Here is a 16,407-nt window from a genome sequence, read left to right as displayed (position 1 = left end):
CGTAACTTATGACTCCAGAGCCCTGGCAACACTGACCCGGACCTCAGTCGGCATTTCGCTCTCCAAGCGTCAACATGTCGGAACCTGCTGCTGAAGACGCTAGATGTTGACCATTTAATTATGGAAATAGAAGATCACCTTTGTGGTATAAATACTCAAAGTCATACAGCGATCGCATATTAAAGACAACGTTTCATGACAAACGACTGGTACGAAATCCATGTTGAGAATGAACAAATCGTCGATTTTTTCATCGCAGTGCGCGCAGTGAATTTTCTGCGATATATTACAGCGCGATTCTAAAATCGTGTCGCAAAAACTAAAATCGTGGTGCGCGCTTGGCGTTATTGTCATTGTGATTAAATAAGGGTGTATGTATTAAAGAAAAACTCAGAAGTTAAGATATATGTGACGAACTGAAAGGCTTCGCTAAAATGACAACTTAGATGTCCTTATTTTTGTGACGATTGAAGTGTATATGTTTTCTTGGACACCTTGCCCGCTCAGGTATATCTGCTGCTGACTGTAGACCCATAGTTTAATAAAATACAAGCTTTGCTTATTTTGGGGCAGATCTATGAAGAGTCAAACTTTGATTAGGGTAAAATGGCTAGTTCTCCCTAATAGCATTTTCTTGTAGGGATTTGGTTGGGCCTTTGTTTACGTATTAGTTGGGCAACCGTTATATTTGGCCGTACGATTTGCTGGAGGGCCCTCGACAAAGGCCCTCCCAAAGATTCCCAACAGAGGGCCATAAGAGTAATTGTTTCGTTGGGCCTATTTAAATAAATCATACAATTATTCAACGGTGGTGGTTTTGGTTGGGCCGTGGTTGGGCCTATACACATTTGTTTGATGGTTGGTTAATTGTTACATTTGGCCGTACGATTTGCTGGAGGGCCCTCGACAAAGGCCCTCCTGAAGATTCCCAACAGAGGGCCATTAGAGTATTTTTTTCGTTGGGCCTATTTAAATAAATCATACAATTATTCAACGGTTGTGGTTTTGGTTGGGCCGTGGTTGGGCCTATACACATTTGTTTGATGGTTGGTTAATTGTTACATTTGGCCGTATGGCTTGCTGTAGGGCCAACTGCAAAAAAATAAAAAAAGGGCAATTTTTCGTTGTGCTTCTGTTTGCAAATTCAACAATTACCCAACGGCAAGTCAGGTAGGTCGGTAGATAGTCGTGCACCAGGTTGGAGGCCCAACACAGCTTGTCCCACAAAGGGCCAACATTGTAACTTTAACGTTGGGCCTTGTGTAGGATTCTTACAATACTACCATAGGTAAATAGTTGTGTAATTTATAGTGGGCCTACAGTCTAATTATGTAATGGGCATTTGTTTACGAGTCCTACAGTTGCCCTACGTTAGGTAAGTGGTTGTGTAATACGACGTTGCATTCCGGGAGTGCGCAGTCAACGTGAAAAAATGTTCAAACGCTGGAAAGTGCAGGGGTCAAAATGTCCATACGGAACCGGCTGTCTATGTGGCAAAAAGTAGGTAGGTTAGGTTCGTTAGGTAGCTTCAGATGCCCGAAGGGCAAACCGCCCAGAAAAAGGAGCCCCGCGAAGCGGGGCTCCGTCTCGTTACGTCTAGTTACATAGACAGCCGGTTCCGTATGGACATTTTGACCCCTGCACTTTCCAGCGATTGAACATTTTTTCACGTTGACTGCCCACTCCCGGAATCCGACGTTGGGCCTTTGCTGATAAATATTACAATTACACTATGGTAGGCATTGGTTGTATACCCACATGAAGGTCCTAGGCAGCAGTTGTTGTTAATCTTCTCTGTATCGTTCCAATTTTAGTATATGTACTGCCGAAGCAAGTACACTTACTATACACTCTAATTTGTATATATACTAACCGCACTTCAAAACTTCGTAAGCGAGATTTATGTTTTTTGAGATTTAAATTGAGAAAATGTTGGTAAAATACAATTTTTAAAATTAATGTATAAATTTTATAGTAATAGCTATTAGATTTATAAGTTACTTTTAAAAAATATTATGATTATATCCGGAATAATCGAGAAAATAACTATAACTTCGATGTTTGGAGACAGTAACGCCATCTAGTGACGCCACAAGCAAAGTTCCACAGCCAATGTTGGTAAATGCGACATTTGTCGTCATTGGGCCATCGGATGATATCGTTGATTAGCCAACGTTACCAAAGTAAACAAAGGCCCATTGTTGGGCATCAGTGCCACAGCCAATGTTGGTAAATGCGGTATTTGTCTCCATTGGGCCAACGAATGTTATCGTTGTTTAGCGAACGGTAGCAAAATACACAAAGGCCCATTGTTGGGCATCCGTGCCACAGCTAATGTTGGTAAATGCGGTATTTGTCACCATTGGGCCAACGAATGTTATCGTTGTTTAGCGAACGGTAGCAAAATACACAAAGGCCCATTGTTGGGCATCACTGCCACTGCCAATGTTGGTAAATGCGATATATGTCATCATTGGGCCAACTAATATTATCGTTGTTTAGCCAACGTTACCAAAATACACAAAGGCCCGTTGTTGGGCATCAGTGCGACAGCCAATGTTGGTAAATTCGATATTTGTCATCATTGGGCCATCGGATAATATCGTTGATTAGCCAACGTTACCAAAATACACAAAGGCCCATTGTTGGGCATCCGTGCCACAGCCAATGTTGGTAAATGCGATATTTGTCATCAGTGGACCATCGGATGATATCGTTGATTAGCCAACGTTACCAAAATACACAAAGGCCCGTTGTTGGGCATCAGTGCCACAGCCAATGTTGGTAAATGCGATATTTGTCATCATTGGGCCATCGGATGATATCGTTGATTAGCCAACGTTACCAAAATACACAAAGGCCCATTGTTGGGCATCCGTGTCACAGCCAATGTTGGTAAATGCGGTATTTGGCTCCATTGGGCCAACGAATGTTATCGTTGTTTAGCGAACGGTAGCAAAATACACAAAGGCCCATTGTTGGGCATCCGTGCCACAGCCAATGTTGGTAAATGCGGTATTTGTCACCATTGGGCCAACGAATGTTATCGTTGTTTAGCGAACGGTAGCAAAATACACAAAGGCCCATTGTTGGGCATCACTGCCACTGCCAATGTCGGTAAATGCGATATATGTCATCATTGGGCCAACTAATATTATCGTTGTTTAGCCAACGTTACCAAAATACACAAAGGCCCGTTGTTGGGCATCAGTGCCACAGCCAATGTTGGTAAATTCGATATTTGTCATCATTGGGCCATCGGATGATATCGTTGATTAGCCAACGTTACCAAAATACACAAAGGCCCATTGTTGGGCATCCGTGCCACAGCCAATGTTGGTAAATGCGGTCTTTGTCACCATTGGGCCAACGAATATAATCGTTGTTTAGCCAACGGTACCAAAATACACAACGGCACATTGTTGGGCATCTGTGCCACAGCGAATGTTGGTAAATGCGATGGTGGGCCAATACAAATTTTAATGTTGGCTACGGAACGAACCTCATCCCAACGTTTTCCCTACCGTTGGCACCGTGGGCCCCAACGAAAATGCTACTAGGGCTACTTTTTGTACTTCATAAATCTACGCTTTGGTACCTCTGGTATCCTATTGAACTTCTCCTTTTCAATGACCTCGACTTCCATATCCAACTCGCTAGCGCGTGTGATCCTATGGACCGCTATTCCCTGCAGGATTATGGGCCGGAATCTTATTAAATTGGACGTATCTTTCTTGTTTGCCAGTAACATGACTAATAAAGCTTGCCTCGGTGTTATTCCGGAAATGTAAGTTTTCAACTGAAAAAATAATATCTGATGTAATGACGTAGGTACCTTATTAGGTGCAGCTTAGTTATCCCTTTGACCACCAAAGCCATCAACTGACGCGCGCGGCTACACAGCCCATCAACCTCCATCAGGCGTGGCTCACTCCGCGATTTCGTCGCTTTGCTACAGGTAGCTAAAAGTACATCCGTTCGGCCCCATTTTGGGGTTTGCCATAAGCCGCGCGTGGCGCTGTCGCCACCTAGCGGCCATATATGTGCTGATCGTAACAGACGCGTTTTGTTAGAGAGTGAGTCTTGTGTACCTAGTACTATTATTTATTCTGTGCCTCCGTGCATAACGTGCATTCCGACAAGTTTCACGATGACGCGCCGCGAATGATAAGCGTGACGTTTAAAGGGTTCAAATGATTAAATCTAAGATATTTCAAAAGGTCTTACGTCTGAAACGAACGCCAGAATTTTCTTCCCACAACTGCCATCAACAACATTGGATAGCAGTTTCCCCGCGCCCATTGATTGAAAGAATTCGTCTAAATTAGTCACTTTACTCAAAGGTGTGCTCCTTCGTTCCGCTACTATGTGCGAAGTGGATTTGCATTTCTTATAAAGTTGTACGTATCTCACGTGACCTTTCTTTCTAATTTTAGTAATTGATGCATTCAGCACTGGTTTTCTTGTTTCTGTTCTGTTGGATTCTTTTATCTCCGCAAATTTTATGTATTCTATTTGTTTCTCAGAATGTGCATATTTCACAATAGCGGTGGATGACATTGTCGTAGTAACAATGCTTAGCGGTTTATATTTAAAATGTATAGTATCGATGCACAAATAAGCACTCTGATGGTTGCCAATAGTCAAGTTCACGTATACATGATTATTACAGGTTTGCATCTTGATGGTAGGTAAATACTGCGAGAGAGAATTTGTATTGACTTGTAACATTTTATTGAAGAGTTCTTTTAACGCTATCAGTGGTGTATTTTGTACTATACATCCACCATATGATAGTTTATTACCTGTATAAGGAACTAAATCTGTGCATAAATTATGTTTAGATGCAGAATTTACACTTGGAACATTGGACGAATTACATTGAGTTTTGGTTGAATTCAGTGCTAACTCGCGACTCGGATTTACTACAATGTCTTGTCGGTATAGTGTTTGCTGTGACAATATTTCTACTATGTTACGATACTGATATGGAAATTCATTTGACATTCCTGCCCAAGACTTTGGATTTTTCGAGAATCTCCCGTTCCTTAATCTCATCAGCTCTGGAGACATTCCTATTTCAGGCAGCAATGAAAATATGCTTGGACCCTGGATATCAGATGAGGCGTGTTCAGATATGGTGCTTAGAGATGCATTGCTCGTTGGTTCTTGTAATGGTAGGATCGGTGGCGTGAGTTTCTCCAAAAATTGCGTCATCACCCTCGGTATAATGCTGCAAAGTTCAGCAGGCAATGCAGCATTAGGGATTCTAGTTTTGCATTTAAATACTTTGGTCCTGCTGTCTGGTGCAGATAGAGGTATGCAAGAAGTAGAACGCTTGATGGTGAGACGACTTTGGTCCACTTCTGAGGGTACGTTTACGTCAAATTGTAGCAAAACATTCATAATGCAATGCTTTACTGCGATTAAGTTCCGAGTCATCGATTTTATTTCCAGTGGCGGCATAGCATCATCAAAACCAGGCAATATTACAGTAAGTTCCCTTTTCTTTTGTATAGTGACTTTTGGTGTGAAATCTTCTGTAATTATGGGCATGGTCACCTGAATGGACACTTCCTTTGCATCTGTAACTCACAGAATAGGTACTTAAATCATAATAATCTTATAAGTTGGAGCACACCAAAAAGCTAGGCATCAGACCAGCGCCGCCCCAAATCATCGGCTCGCAATGTAAGCACGTAATGGAAGCGACTTAACGTGTAGGTACCGGACATAGGGGCATTAAGCGCGCCAACGGCTAGCCGGAAGCGCGCGGTGACAACCTGTTGCAAGCCAGGTTAGGCGATGCTGGTCCAATGATGATGACGATGATGTTCACTGTGTGTTACAGTATAAAGTTTCCTACAAAGAACACAGTGTCGGGATGAGGCGGCGCTTAGGTCTTTTTGGTGTGATCCAACCTATAGTAACACAATCATAAGCGCGTAAGACAAACCACACTTACCATTGTTTAAGTCACTGGTATCGCTTGTGCGATTCTGAGGTGTTTTCAAATTTAAATTCTTCGTTTGCGGTTCGCTAGTATAATAGATGCCACATTTAATCTTATTAATAACATTATCAATGAAATCACTCGCCCATTTGGCTTTACCCCAAATTCTTTGAGGTTCACGTTTTTTCAGGGGTATTAAAATTTTGGACGGTGATGTCGGCGGCGAGTGTGAAGTTAAACAATTTGATTTTTCTCTTCTCAGCGGACTCCTCACTCGAGTTGGAATTCTCGTTTGAGGTAAAGTTCTCTGCCAAGGTGGATTCCTTGCTCGAGGTGGACCCCTTGCTTGAGGTGGACTCCTTGCTCGAGATGAAATCCTCGCTCGAAGTGGACTCCTCGCTTGAAGCGGACTTCTCGCTCGAGGTGAACCGCCCTCTCGAGGTGGACTCCTTGCTAGAGATTTTGATATGGAGCTCCTGCTGGTGACGTTAGTGCTTCTGATGGGCAACTGGTCCACATTCGCGTCCCGCTCGACAAGTGTAGGTAAGATATTACCCATCTTTTGATTAGAAGTCTTCTTATACAAAAGCTTCAATATGTTATCTCGGAATCGGGATGCTGGTTTTGATTTGGCGACACTATTCTGTTTAGATTCAACGTTACTGAGGGTTGAATCCATCTGTTTCTTTTTGTTCCGAACTGTACAATCAAAGTTTGTTGAAATCCCTGGCCCTTTATCCTTGAAAGTATGCTCTTTAGATTGCGCCGCCGTTTCAAATTCCAGTGATTTAGGTTTCTCCATCCAATCGACCATGAAAGGCCACACATGCTCATCTAATCCTCTGAATTGGTTATCGTGATGTTCTACTTCAAATGTGCCACTGACTTGATCTTTTTCCAAAATAACTAATGGGAATTTGATTTTGGCTACAATTCTGCGTATGGCGGTTCGAGTTAACGGGTGCATTGGTTCTGCTGTGGCCTGGTAAGGGACTCTAGGGCTGTCTTGTAGTTTGTAAAACCTGAGTGGCTGACTGCCTGCTGCATCTGCTGTGGCCTGACTGACTGGTGGACGGAGTATATTTATATTAGGTTTAGAAGAATAATTTGTTAAGGGGCTTCCCGGTGGAATATTGGGACGCGGTTGAGTGCTAGTCCAGGGTACCCGACTTCGTAAAGGACGTCGGAGAGGCGCTCTCATGTCCAGACGACTATTCATAATTTGTTTCGGTATATCACCGCTCATAGTCCCGGTGTTGCTAACAGCATTGTGTACACAAGCGTTGGGATTTATTTGGGGTTTATCATCTTCTTTGTCTGCAACATAAAATTTTATTAATACCATTGACATACATATCTATCGACTGGCCTTACGGGCACTAAAAATGGTACTAGTTCAGCGGTGTTACTCACGAATTCCAGCCAATCGTGCAGTCTAAAGCAACTAGTTGCGACCAATAAATAGCACGCGTGATGCGAACTCATCAACCAATCGCGCGCGTGAACTCATCAACCAATCGCGTTGTAGCGGTGTCACACGGCTGTACTGGCCCCGGTCATGCCTCATTATTATTGCCCGTAAAGCCAGTCCCTAGATATCTATTGCAATTATTAATACTATATACTTTCCTGATAAGCAGGTATAACTGCAAAAATATCAAACATTAAAAAGTTTTGGCAATAGTTTTGGCAAGTATTTTTTACATGTGAAGCCCCCACCAGACTATGCGCGTGAATCGTGGGCGAAGCCGCGAACGCGAGTGTGGAGTCGTTTCGCTGTCTGCGAAAATCGACGCCACACGCGCTCGCGGCTTCGCGCCGCGATTCGCGCACGAGTGTGGAGGGGGCTTGACATATCGTTAACGATGTTCTAATGGAAAAATTGCAAAGTATGCATGTACCTACGTAGCATTATATTACCGACACACACTAAAACTAACACATGATTATTATCGGAAGCCAATCTGTAACGAAATTATCGGTCTTTAGAATGTAGCATTTACTTAATTAATAAACTGAAATAAATGTCATATACTAAGAAAAAGTGACCAAGGCCTCCAGTGCCCCAGGCTGGAATCGAACCAGCGTCCTCTGCTATCGCGGCAGGTGCCTGAACCACTCGGCCACCGGGCCACAGCGACATTAGTCAAATTTTCCAAGTATATGCACTTCCTACTGAAGGCTTGTGGCGCCCCCTGGCCAAGCCTTCAGTAGGAAGTGCATATACTTGGAAAATTTGACTAATGTCGCTGTGGCCCGGTGGCCGAGTGGTTCAGGCACCTGCCGCGATAGCAGAGGACGCTGGTTCGATTCCAGCCTGGGGCACTGGAGGCCTTGGTCACTTTTTCTTAGTATATGACATTTATTTCAGTTTATAATTTATATAGTAGTGTGTCTACTTGATAAAAACAAATTAAAATATTTTCTGAAAAATAATTTAATTTGTTCAAATACTTCATAGTACTTAATTAATGTTTTGAGAAAATAAATTAAAGAAACATAAATAAAACCCCCCACTATGAAAAAATGCCCCAGGTCTGTCCCCTGCGGAAGGGCGATTGTGCACTAGAATTAATTTTACTGTCCGGCAGTCCGAGTTTTCATGGTCCGATATGGCATGAAAAAAACGGATGATTGGCTTGTGCACTTGTCCGTCTTTTTACTCGCAGGTGCGGCGCAGTGGCATGAAACACCCCCGATGTCATAATGCATTGCATAACGTTGCGTACGTGGGATAAGTGTGTCCCTGCCTTAAAATTACGTCTAGTGCACAAGCTACTGTGCCATATCGGACCGTAAAAACTCGGACTGCCGGACAGTAAAATTCATTGTAGTGCACAATCGCCCGAAGGGTGCCCTTGAGGCTGGCTACGTTCTCTCGATGAATGGCGATGCCTTATGTTCTGATTTCGGAAAAGTCGGCAACGATCAAAAATCGTAATAGTGTTTACAGGCGACGGCACCGGACGGCGGCTGCCGTACGGTCGTTAAGGTCGCTGTCCGGTGCCGTAGTTATACGTATGCGTAATGCGTATGGCTTATAGGGTTATATACAAAATACAAATACAAATACAAAATACAAAATTCTTTATTTCATAAAAAACAGTACATATAATTTGAGGGATGGTGTCTCCCGGTAAGCAATATATGCCTGTGTTGGGAGGCACCGCTCTTCCGTTATTATTGTAATCTAACTAATACTAAGCTACACTATTTACAAGTCATATATGTTAACGCATCTGCCCTTTAAGGGACCCACTGATTACCAGTCCGGCGGACGATATCGGGCTGTCAGTTAAACGCATAAGGTGACAGTTCCGAACAACTGACAGACTAATATTGTCCGGCGAACTGGTAATCTGTGGGCCCCTTTATGGCCGGTACAGACGGACTGCAAACCGACTGCAATTTGTATGGGAACTGCACGCCAACTGCAACGTCGGCGTGCAGTTCCCATACAAGATGCAGTCGGCCCTTAGTGATTTGTCTGTAAAAAAACCGGGCAAGTGCGAGTCGGACTCGCGCACGAAGGGTTCCGTACCATAATACAAAAAACGGCAAAAAAAAACGGTCACCCATCCAAATACTGACCCCGCCCGACGTTGCTTAACTTCGGTCAAAAATCACGTTTATTGTATGGATGGGAGCCTCACTTAAATCTTTATTTTATTCTGTTTTTAGTATTTGTTGTTATAGCGGCAACAGAAATACATCATCTGTGAAAATTTCAACTGTCTAGCTATCACGGTTCGTGAGATACAGCCTGGTGACAGACGGACGGACGGACAGCGGAGTCATAGTAATAGGGTCCGGTTTTACCCTTTGGGTACGGAACCCTAAAAAGGTTGTTGTTGCCGCAATAAAAGCTTGTTAACTTTGAAATTTGACCGTTTTTTTTGCCGTTTTTTGCATTATGGTACGGAACCCTTCGTGCGCGAGTCCGACTCGCACTTGCTCGGTTTTACTTTATGAACTTAAAACTAAAGTGTATAATATTATCGTAATTTTAAGCAAATATTCAACTATAAATAAAAATAAATCACCGCTCATAGTCCCGGTGTTGCTAACAGCATTGTGTACACAAGCGTTGGGATTTATTTGGGGTTTGTCATCTTCTTTGTCTGCAACATACAATTCTATGAATACTATCTACTTTTCACGCCACTGTTCGGAAATGTGGCAAAAGATGGTCTAAAACCAAGCTGGAAAATAGGCAATAGCTGTAGCACCTGAACCACCACTACTACAATGTTTCATTGTTATCGTCATCTGTCATTGGCATAGACCTAGGATTCGCTTGCGCTTGACAGACAGTTGAAGTGTGCGAAAGGGAAGCCATCACGTATATGAACATCCCATGAGTGCGAAAGAGTCAGACTACCAAAGAGAAAACGTAACCACTTTTGAGTTTGACGACGGCCGCGGACGGCCAAGAGCTTATCACGGTAATTTTCAAATTGAAAAATATACACGGATTAGGACGAAAAGTATTAAAGAAAGTAATTCAGTGAAGATGGTGTCTTGTAGTGTGCCGGATTGCAGTGTCACAGGGCCAAATAGTCCAAGCAAAGGAGGATTTATGATATTCCAAGCGAAATTTTGATAACGATATTTTGTCAAATTAACAGCGTAAAAAGTGTAAGAAGCCGGTTTATACAGTTCATTATAAGTTTTTCTTCCTTTGTGTGCTAATATTTTATCATATTAGTCTATAATTTAAAATATTTTGTGTAAAAACATAATCTGTTACTTTACGCTAGGGCTTGACAAAATGTTCACATGACAGTATCGATAACTTGTCGGTATATTAATAGCTATGTAATTATTTCTTCACAAGACATCATTAAGATATTAGCTTTTATAACCGACTTCAAATAATAACGATTGTTATACCTTTTTGAAGGTGTTCATGTATAGCGGTAAAATTAAACTTCACTTTCCAACATAGTAAGAGTTACATTAAGATAAGTCTGCAACGATTTTGATGGCAAACGCAGTGCAAGTGTTATTTATACGTCATAATGTCGTAGAATTTTAACGTTTAAAATAACACATTTGAAAAAGTAGTCGATAAAGCAATCAAACATCGACAGATTATTAATATGTTGTAACATGACATCACTATTTTTGACCTCCCATAGACAATTTACGCACACACTTGCATTTCATTTTTTGTCACACTTTCGAAGATTGACAGTTGTTCTTTGTCATATAATAGTTATCGCTGAAGAGCAATCTCTTCCAGGCAGCCTTAGGGTAGTGGAGACGAGGCAAAAAAAACAAGTAATGTGATATAACTGAATCAGGGATGTTGCGAATATTCGCATCCGCATCCGCATCCGTGGAACATTCGCATTATTTTCAACATCCGCATCCGCATAAAATCGATGCGGAGCATCCGCATGATGCGGATGTCGACCAAGTCGGTAACAAGAACGTATTAGCGGCGGCGCCGGCGGCGTAAGTGCTAGGTAATTTCGTCATTATATACCTACACGGTGTAACATGAGGAAACCGAATAATTTTAACCACGCATTTCTGAAGTCAAAAGAAGGAAAAAATGTAATATGAGTTTAGGTCAATTTCGTCCAAAAAAAATTTTTTTTGTTTTGTTTTTTTGATTTTTTGAATGTACCTATTTGTACATAGAAAATAAGATTCTGGTCTCGAATGTCCACTTCCTCGAATGTCCAATCCATGTAAGTCCAATTCCCCGGACGTCTAGTCCCTGTACGTCCAATTCCCCGAACGTCCAGTCCCTGTATGTCTAATTCCCCGAACGGCCAACGCCCCGTACGTCCAGTCTCCGTATGTCCAATTCCCCGTACGTCCGATCCCTATACGTTCAATTACCCGAATGTGCAGTCAATCAATATGATTTATTTGCCATTACAGAACTTTGTCACAGTGACAATAGTATGAGATTTCTTATGGCTGTCATATACTAAGGTTAGTGTGACAAGGTACAAAGTTAGTTGACTGAAAGGAGAGCTCGTTTCCGTTCATTAATTACCCACATACAGTGTATTTTTATTTTGTGTCTGTTTATGTGCAATAAAGTGATACATACATACATGCATACCTTTTGCCGTAAACAAAATGTTAACATGCAAAACCAATATGGAAAATAATCAACATGGAAAGTGCCATCGGCAAAAACAGGGCATACTCGAATGGTATTTCTCTATTTTTTCTCTCTAAATGATACATATTTTTTTAAATACCAAACAACTTTATCTTGAACGACTATTCTTTTATTTAATGTCGTCAAACAGCGACGGAATATGAATGAATGAATGAATTAATGAAATTATTTATTCCAGAAATAATAATCCATATGTGATTAAACATTTAATATATATAAGGCGCTAACAAATTATTCACGGATATTTATACAGGCCCCTGTTTCACCAACGTGACAGGTGCGACGAATTGTAAAATCACTGTTGCTGACGTCACAGGCATCCATGGGCTACGGTTACCGCTTACCATCGGGCGGGCCGTATTCCTGTTTGCCACCATCATTGTATTATTAAAAAAAACTTTATTATATCGGATAAAAACAGATATTTCTCCTGCGAGGTTTCTGACAATTGTCACAAGAAACACTACAATTGTCACGAAATTCCGACATATAACTCATTACCTGTCAAGAATTACCTACAATTCTTCTAAATCTTTGACAATTGTCAGAAACCTCGCAAGAGAAATATCTGTTTTTATCCGATATAATAAAGTTTTTTTAAATAATACAATGATGGTGGCAAACAGGAGTACGGCCCGCCCGATGGTAAGTGGTAATCGTAGCCCATGGATGCCTGTGACGTCAGCAACAGTGATTTTACAATTCGTCGCACCTGTCACCGATGTGAAATTGGGGCCTGATAGTACTTGGTTCTCGGAGTACATTTAAGTATGAAACATCATTGGTTTTGTTATGGTTTTTTTGAGAAAACTATGAAACAAATTTGCTACGTTAAAACACCCTGTTAATAAGATAATTAAATGAGACCTCTTTAGACATTCTAGAACCCTATTAAACTTGACGTGACGTGACATGACAGATAGTGTTAAACATCTTGACAAGTACATAATAGGGGTGATTATTTTAAATATTAATTAAGTATAATTTTTTTTTTGTTCGGTAAATGAAAACAAAAAAATGATATACAAAGGTTCCTTAATTACAGTTAAAAGTTAATTGTTTTAATGTAATGTATTATCTCTTAAAATATCCGTGACTAATTTGTTAGCACCTTATATAGACATCGCTCTCCATAGAAAATTGCCTTCCAAAAATGAGCCCAGCCACACTGACACTGACAGCTATTCGTTCTCTAATGACTAATGACACAAAATGAAACGTAAGATTGACATATTAACACAGTATTCATAAGCGAAAAAATAATTGACTTTAATATTTTTTTAACTAAGGGCTCAAAATATAGCCAGCGCTGCAGGACTACAGCTAGGCCACAATCACAATTCACGCAGAGCAGATGGCCGATGGGGTCGAAAAGTGCTCGAGTGGAGACCACGGACTAGCAAGCGCAGCGTAGGACGTCACCCACAAGATGGAAAGACGACCTTATAAAGGTCGCCGGAAGACGCTGGATGCAAGTCGCTTCGGACCAGTATATATGGAGGTCCAAAGGGGAGGCCTATGTTCAGCAGTGGACGTCTTATAGCTGAGATGATGATGATGATGATTCGAGGCATATGGACATTCCAGGAATTGGACATTCGTGTCATATGGACATTCCAGGAATTGGACATTCGAATCATATGGACATTCCAGGAATTAGACATTCGAGTCATATGGACATTCCAGGAATTGGACATTCGAGGCATATGGATATTCCAGGAATTGGACATTCGAGGCATATGGACATTCCAGGAATTGGACATTCGAGGCCAAAATGGAAAATGTTATTGGTAAACTTGTCACTTAAAATTGATTTTTAACCGACTTCCATTTCATAGAAGGAGGAGGTTCTGTATTCGGTTGTGGCTGTTTTTTTTTTTACATTTTTTTTTTCGTAAGACCTTTTTGCAAAGTGTTACTTGTCACTTTTTGACATCTATCAATAAGGATATTTATTTAATAGTGTTGTAATAAATCTTTTCCATTTGGTCATAAGGATATTTAGACTAAGTACGTCCCATAGCAGCAACATCACCATCAAAAAGGCCTTTTACACTATGTAACAATAAAAACTTGTTTTTTCTTAAATTAATATTATCTTTGAAACTTAGGCGAATTTCAAAAAAGTTTATAGGTTATTTTGTCTCTAAATATGATCAGGAATATGCTGTTAAAATTTTTCGGTTTCCTCATGTTACACCGTGTATAACGAAATCGTCTAGATCCCGAAAAGTCGGCCAAGTTACTGTTTATTAAATAAAACGCACCTATATTCTTGCTCAAATACTAAACGTGACGTTTTTTTTAAATAAAAAATGCTCAAAATTTAATATTTGACGTTTTTTAAGTACCAAATCTTGACATCCGCATCCGCGGATGTGAGGCTTTAAATATCCGCATCCGCGGATGTCAAAAAATCTGCATCCGCAACATCCCTGAACTGAATAAAAGGTATTTATTTCTATTTAAAATACTTACTATCACTTTCCGTCCTGGTTTGCACTTCAACTGCCGTACAAATATGTTTTGTCTGTGATTCTTCAAAGCTACCATCGCCTCTATTTAATGTCTGAAAAGGCTTCATCGATATTTCAGATAGTTTAGGGTTTTGGACGTTTTGGTCAACGAGCGTATCTTTGCTAGCGGAATTTTTCTTTGTTCTAGATTTAAGGTTGGAACTTCTACATTTTCTGTTATTAGTCTTTGGCGAATCTTGCTTTTTAATCTTTGGGGTAACCAGTGGTACATTCTGTTTAAAAGATGTAATTTCCACTTTTTTGCAAAATTTATTGAGTTCATCATTTTTGTCGATCACGGTTATCTGAGAAGACTCTGAAAGACTGGCATCTCTAGGAATATTAAGCTCAGTCTGAAAATAAATCTGCTCAGTTCGACACGTCTCATATACGCTGTAATAGAAATTTTTTGATTCATAGTCAACTTTTATCAAATCTTAAATTAAATTGTTTTTCTATAACTAAATATTGGCAGTTTGGTAATTCTCTCACAGGAAAGACTAGATCACAAAGACATCTCACCTTCTATTAAGTTTCTTCTTGACTTCCTTTTTTCTCGGCTTTATCTCGTTACTACTGTCTTCAGACATAGGTGGAGATGGATAAAATTGAAATCTGTTGATATTCCTCAACACAGACCAAACATCAGATGCAGACGGTGCGTTGGCTTCAGTTTCAGAATTATAAGAATCTCTTGCTTTTCTCCGGCAGTCGCCTTTAAAGTTCTTAACAACATCTACAGAACTACAATCTAGGTATAGGTTCATTTGGGAGCAGTAGTCAGCGTCTCTGTCATAATATTCACAGTTGTAATCTGGTGGCACGGGATTTTTCTTCCAAGGTTGGCGTTTTTTCGTCTTTTGTGCCTTAGGTTTGTGAATACGTTTGAAATATTCGCTATCATTCATATCGCTTACAGTGCAAGACTGAGGTAGTACAGCTGGCTCATTAGGAAGAGTCAACACAGACTTTTTGTTGCTCTTCTTACTCATTTTCTTCTCCGTTTTGAATTCATCAGAATTAGATTTATACAATTTCGCAGCGAGTTGAAAAGAAGATAAGAACTTATTTTCGGTTTTTCCTTCAGTGTGGGAACGCAAGTGGATATGATTATTAGAGATATAGAACGACTTTTTCCTGCTTTTACATCGTTTGTAGTTTGAATTGGCACTGCCAGAACTGATTAAACTTTTGGCGGTATAAGAATTTGGCACCAAATCGTATGCTTTGGAGCTCATAGCATCACTTAAAGTTGAATATATTGCCATTTGCTTGAGGAGGATGAGTCAGGTAAGTTAAAATAATTCTGTGGACATATATAATTGATTAGGATCTAAATGTTCATTTTGATGGGTACCTATTACCTATAAAAGTGTATTAATTAAAATTATTTGTTTTGCAGCTGATGAGTGTTTTTGGAGTAGGAAGGAAGGAAGGAAGGAAGGAAGAGTATTTAATTTAAACCTTTTCCAGCCATTTTGTCATTTTGTACTTGAAAGCAGGACGGATTGATATCGTTTTTTTTTCATTCGGCATTTGAAATTTAGGCACCCTCGCCTTGATAGGGTTGGGGGTTTTTTTTTCATTATGATTTTCAAACTATAGCTCACCACAATACGTACGTATATTATATTGCTTTAAAAGGTACCTACTTGAAAAATCGAATAATCTTGCAGACTTAATTTGATAGGGGCAACTTAATTTTTGCCCGCGTTATCGCGCGAAGTCTGAAAAACAAATTAAGAAAGATGCAAACACTATTATTTAGTGTATTAGTCCCCTCAATGTTCAGG

The 16,407-nt window shown here is 40.5% G+C and overlaps 2 protein-coding genes across 8 annotated transcripts in view; one reads left to right on the top strand and one right to left on the bottom strand.

The window, feature by feature from the left end:
• Nucleotides 1-16,407, top strand: part of LOC134798730 (ubiquitin-like modifier-activating enzyme ATG7) — a 441,738-nt gene that overhangs the window by 411,102 nt on the left and 14,229 nt on the right. The gene's annotated exons all lie outside the window — the stretch shown is intronic.
• The window catches only part of LOC134798642 (uncharacterized), a 29,012-nt gene that overhangs the window by 11,500 nt on the left and 1,105 nt on the right, over nt 1-16,407 (bottom strand). For 4 of the 7 annotated variants that reach the window (XM_063771003.1, XM_063771009.1, XM_063771004.1 and 1 more), the window contains exons 2-8: nt 16,267-16,341; nt 15,137-15,920; nt 14,577-15,007; nt 9,997-10,074; nt 5,966-7,270; nt 4,228-5,585; nt 3,599-3,799 (exon numbers count right to left, since the gene is read on the bottom strand). In XM_063771003.1, the coding sequence (XP_063627073.1) occupies nt 3,599-3,799; nt 4,228-5,585; nt 5,966-7,270; nt 9,997-10,074; nt 14,577-15,007; nt 15,137-15,882 (4,119 nt within the window). In that variant the 5' untranslated portion in view covers nt 15,883-15,920; nt 16,267-16,341. The remainder of the gene's footprint in view (nt 1-3,598; nt 3,800-4,227; nt 5,586-5,965; nt 7,271-9,996; nt 10,075-14,576; nt 15,008-15,136; nt 15,921-16,266; nt 16,342-16,407) is intronic. The other 3 variants (XM_063771007.1, XM_063771006.1, XM_063771008.1) reach the window with 3 other exon arrangements.

This window comes from Cydia splendana, chromosome 17 (assembly GCF_910591565.1).
Source record: "Cydia splendana chromosome 17, ilCydSple1.2, whole genome shotgun sequence".
In the NCBI taxonomy this organism is placed as follows: Eukaryota; Metazoa; Arthropoda; class Insecta; order Lepidoptera; family Tortricidae; genus Cydia; species Cydia splendana.
The sequence above is the reverse complement of the archived record's forward strand: the minus strand, read 5'-3'. Positions and strand labels throughout refer to the sequence as shown.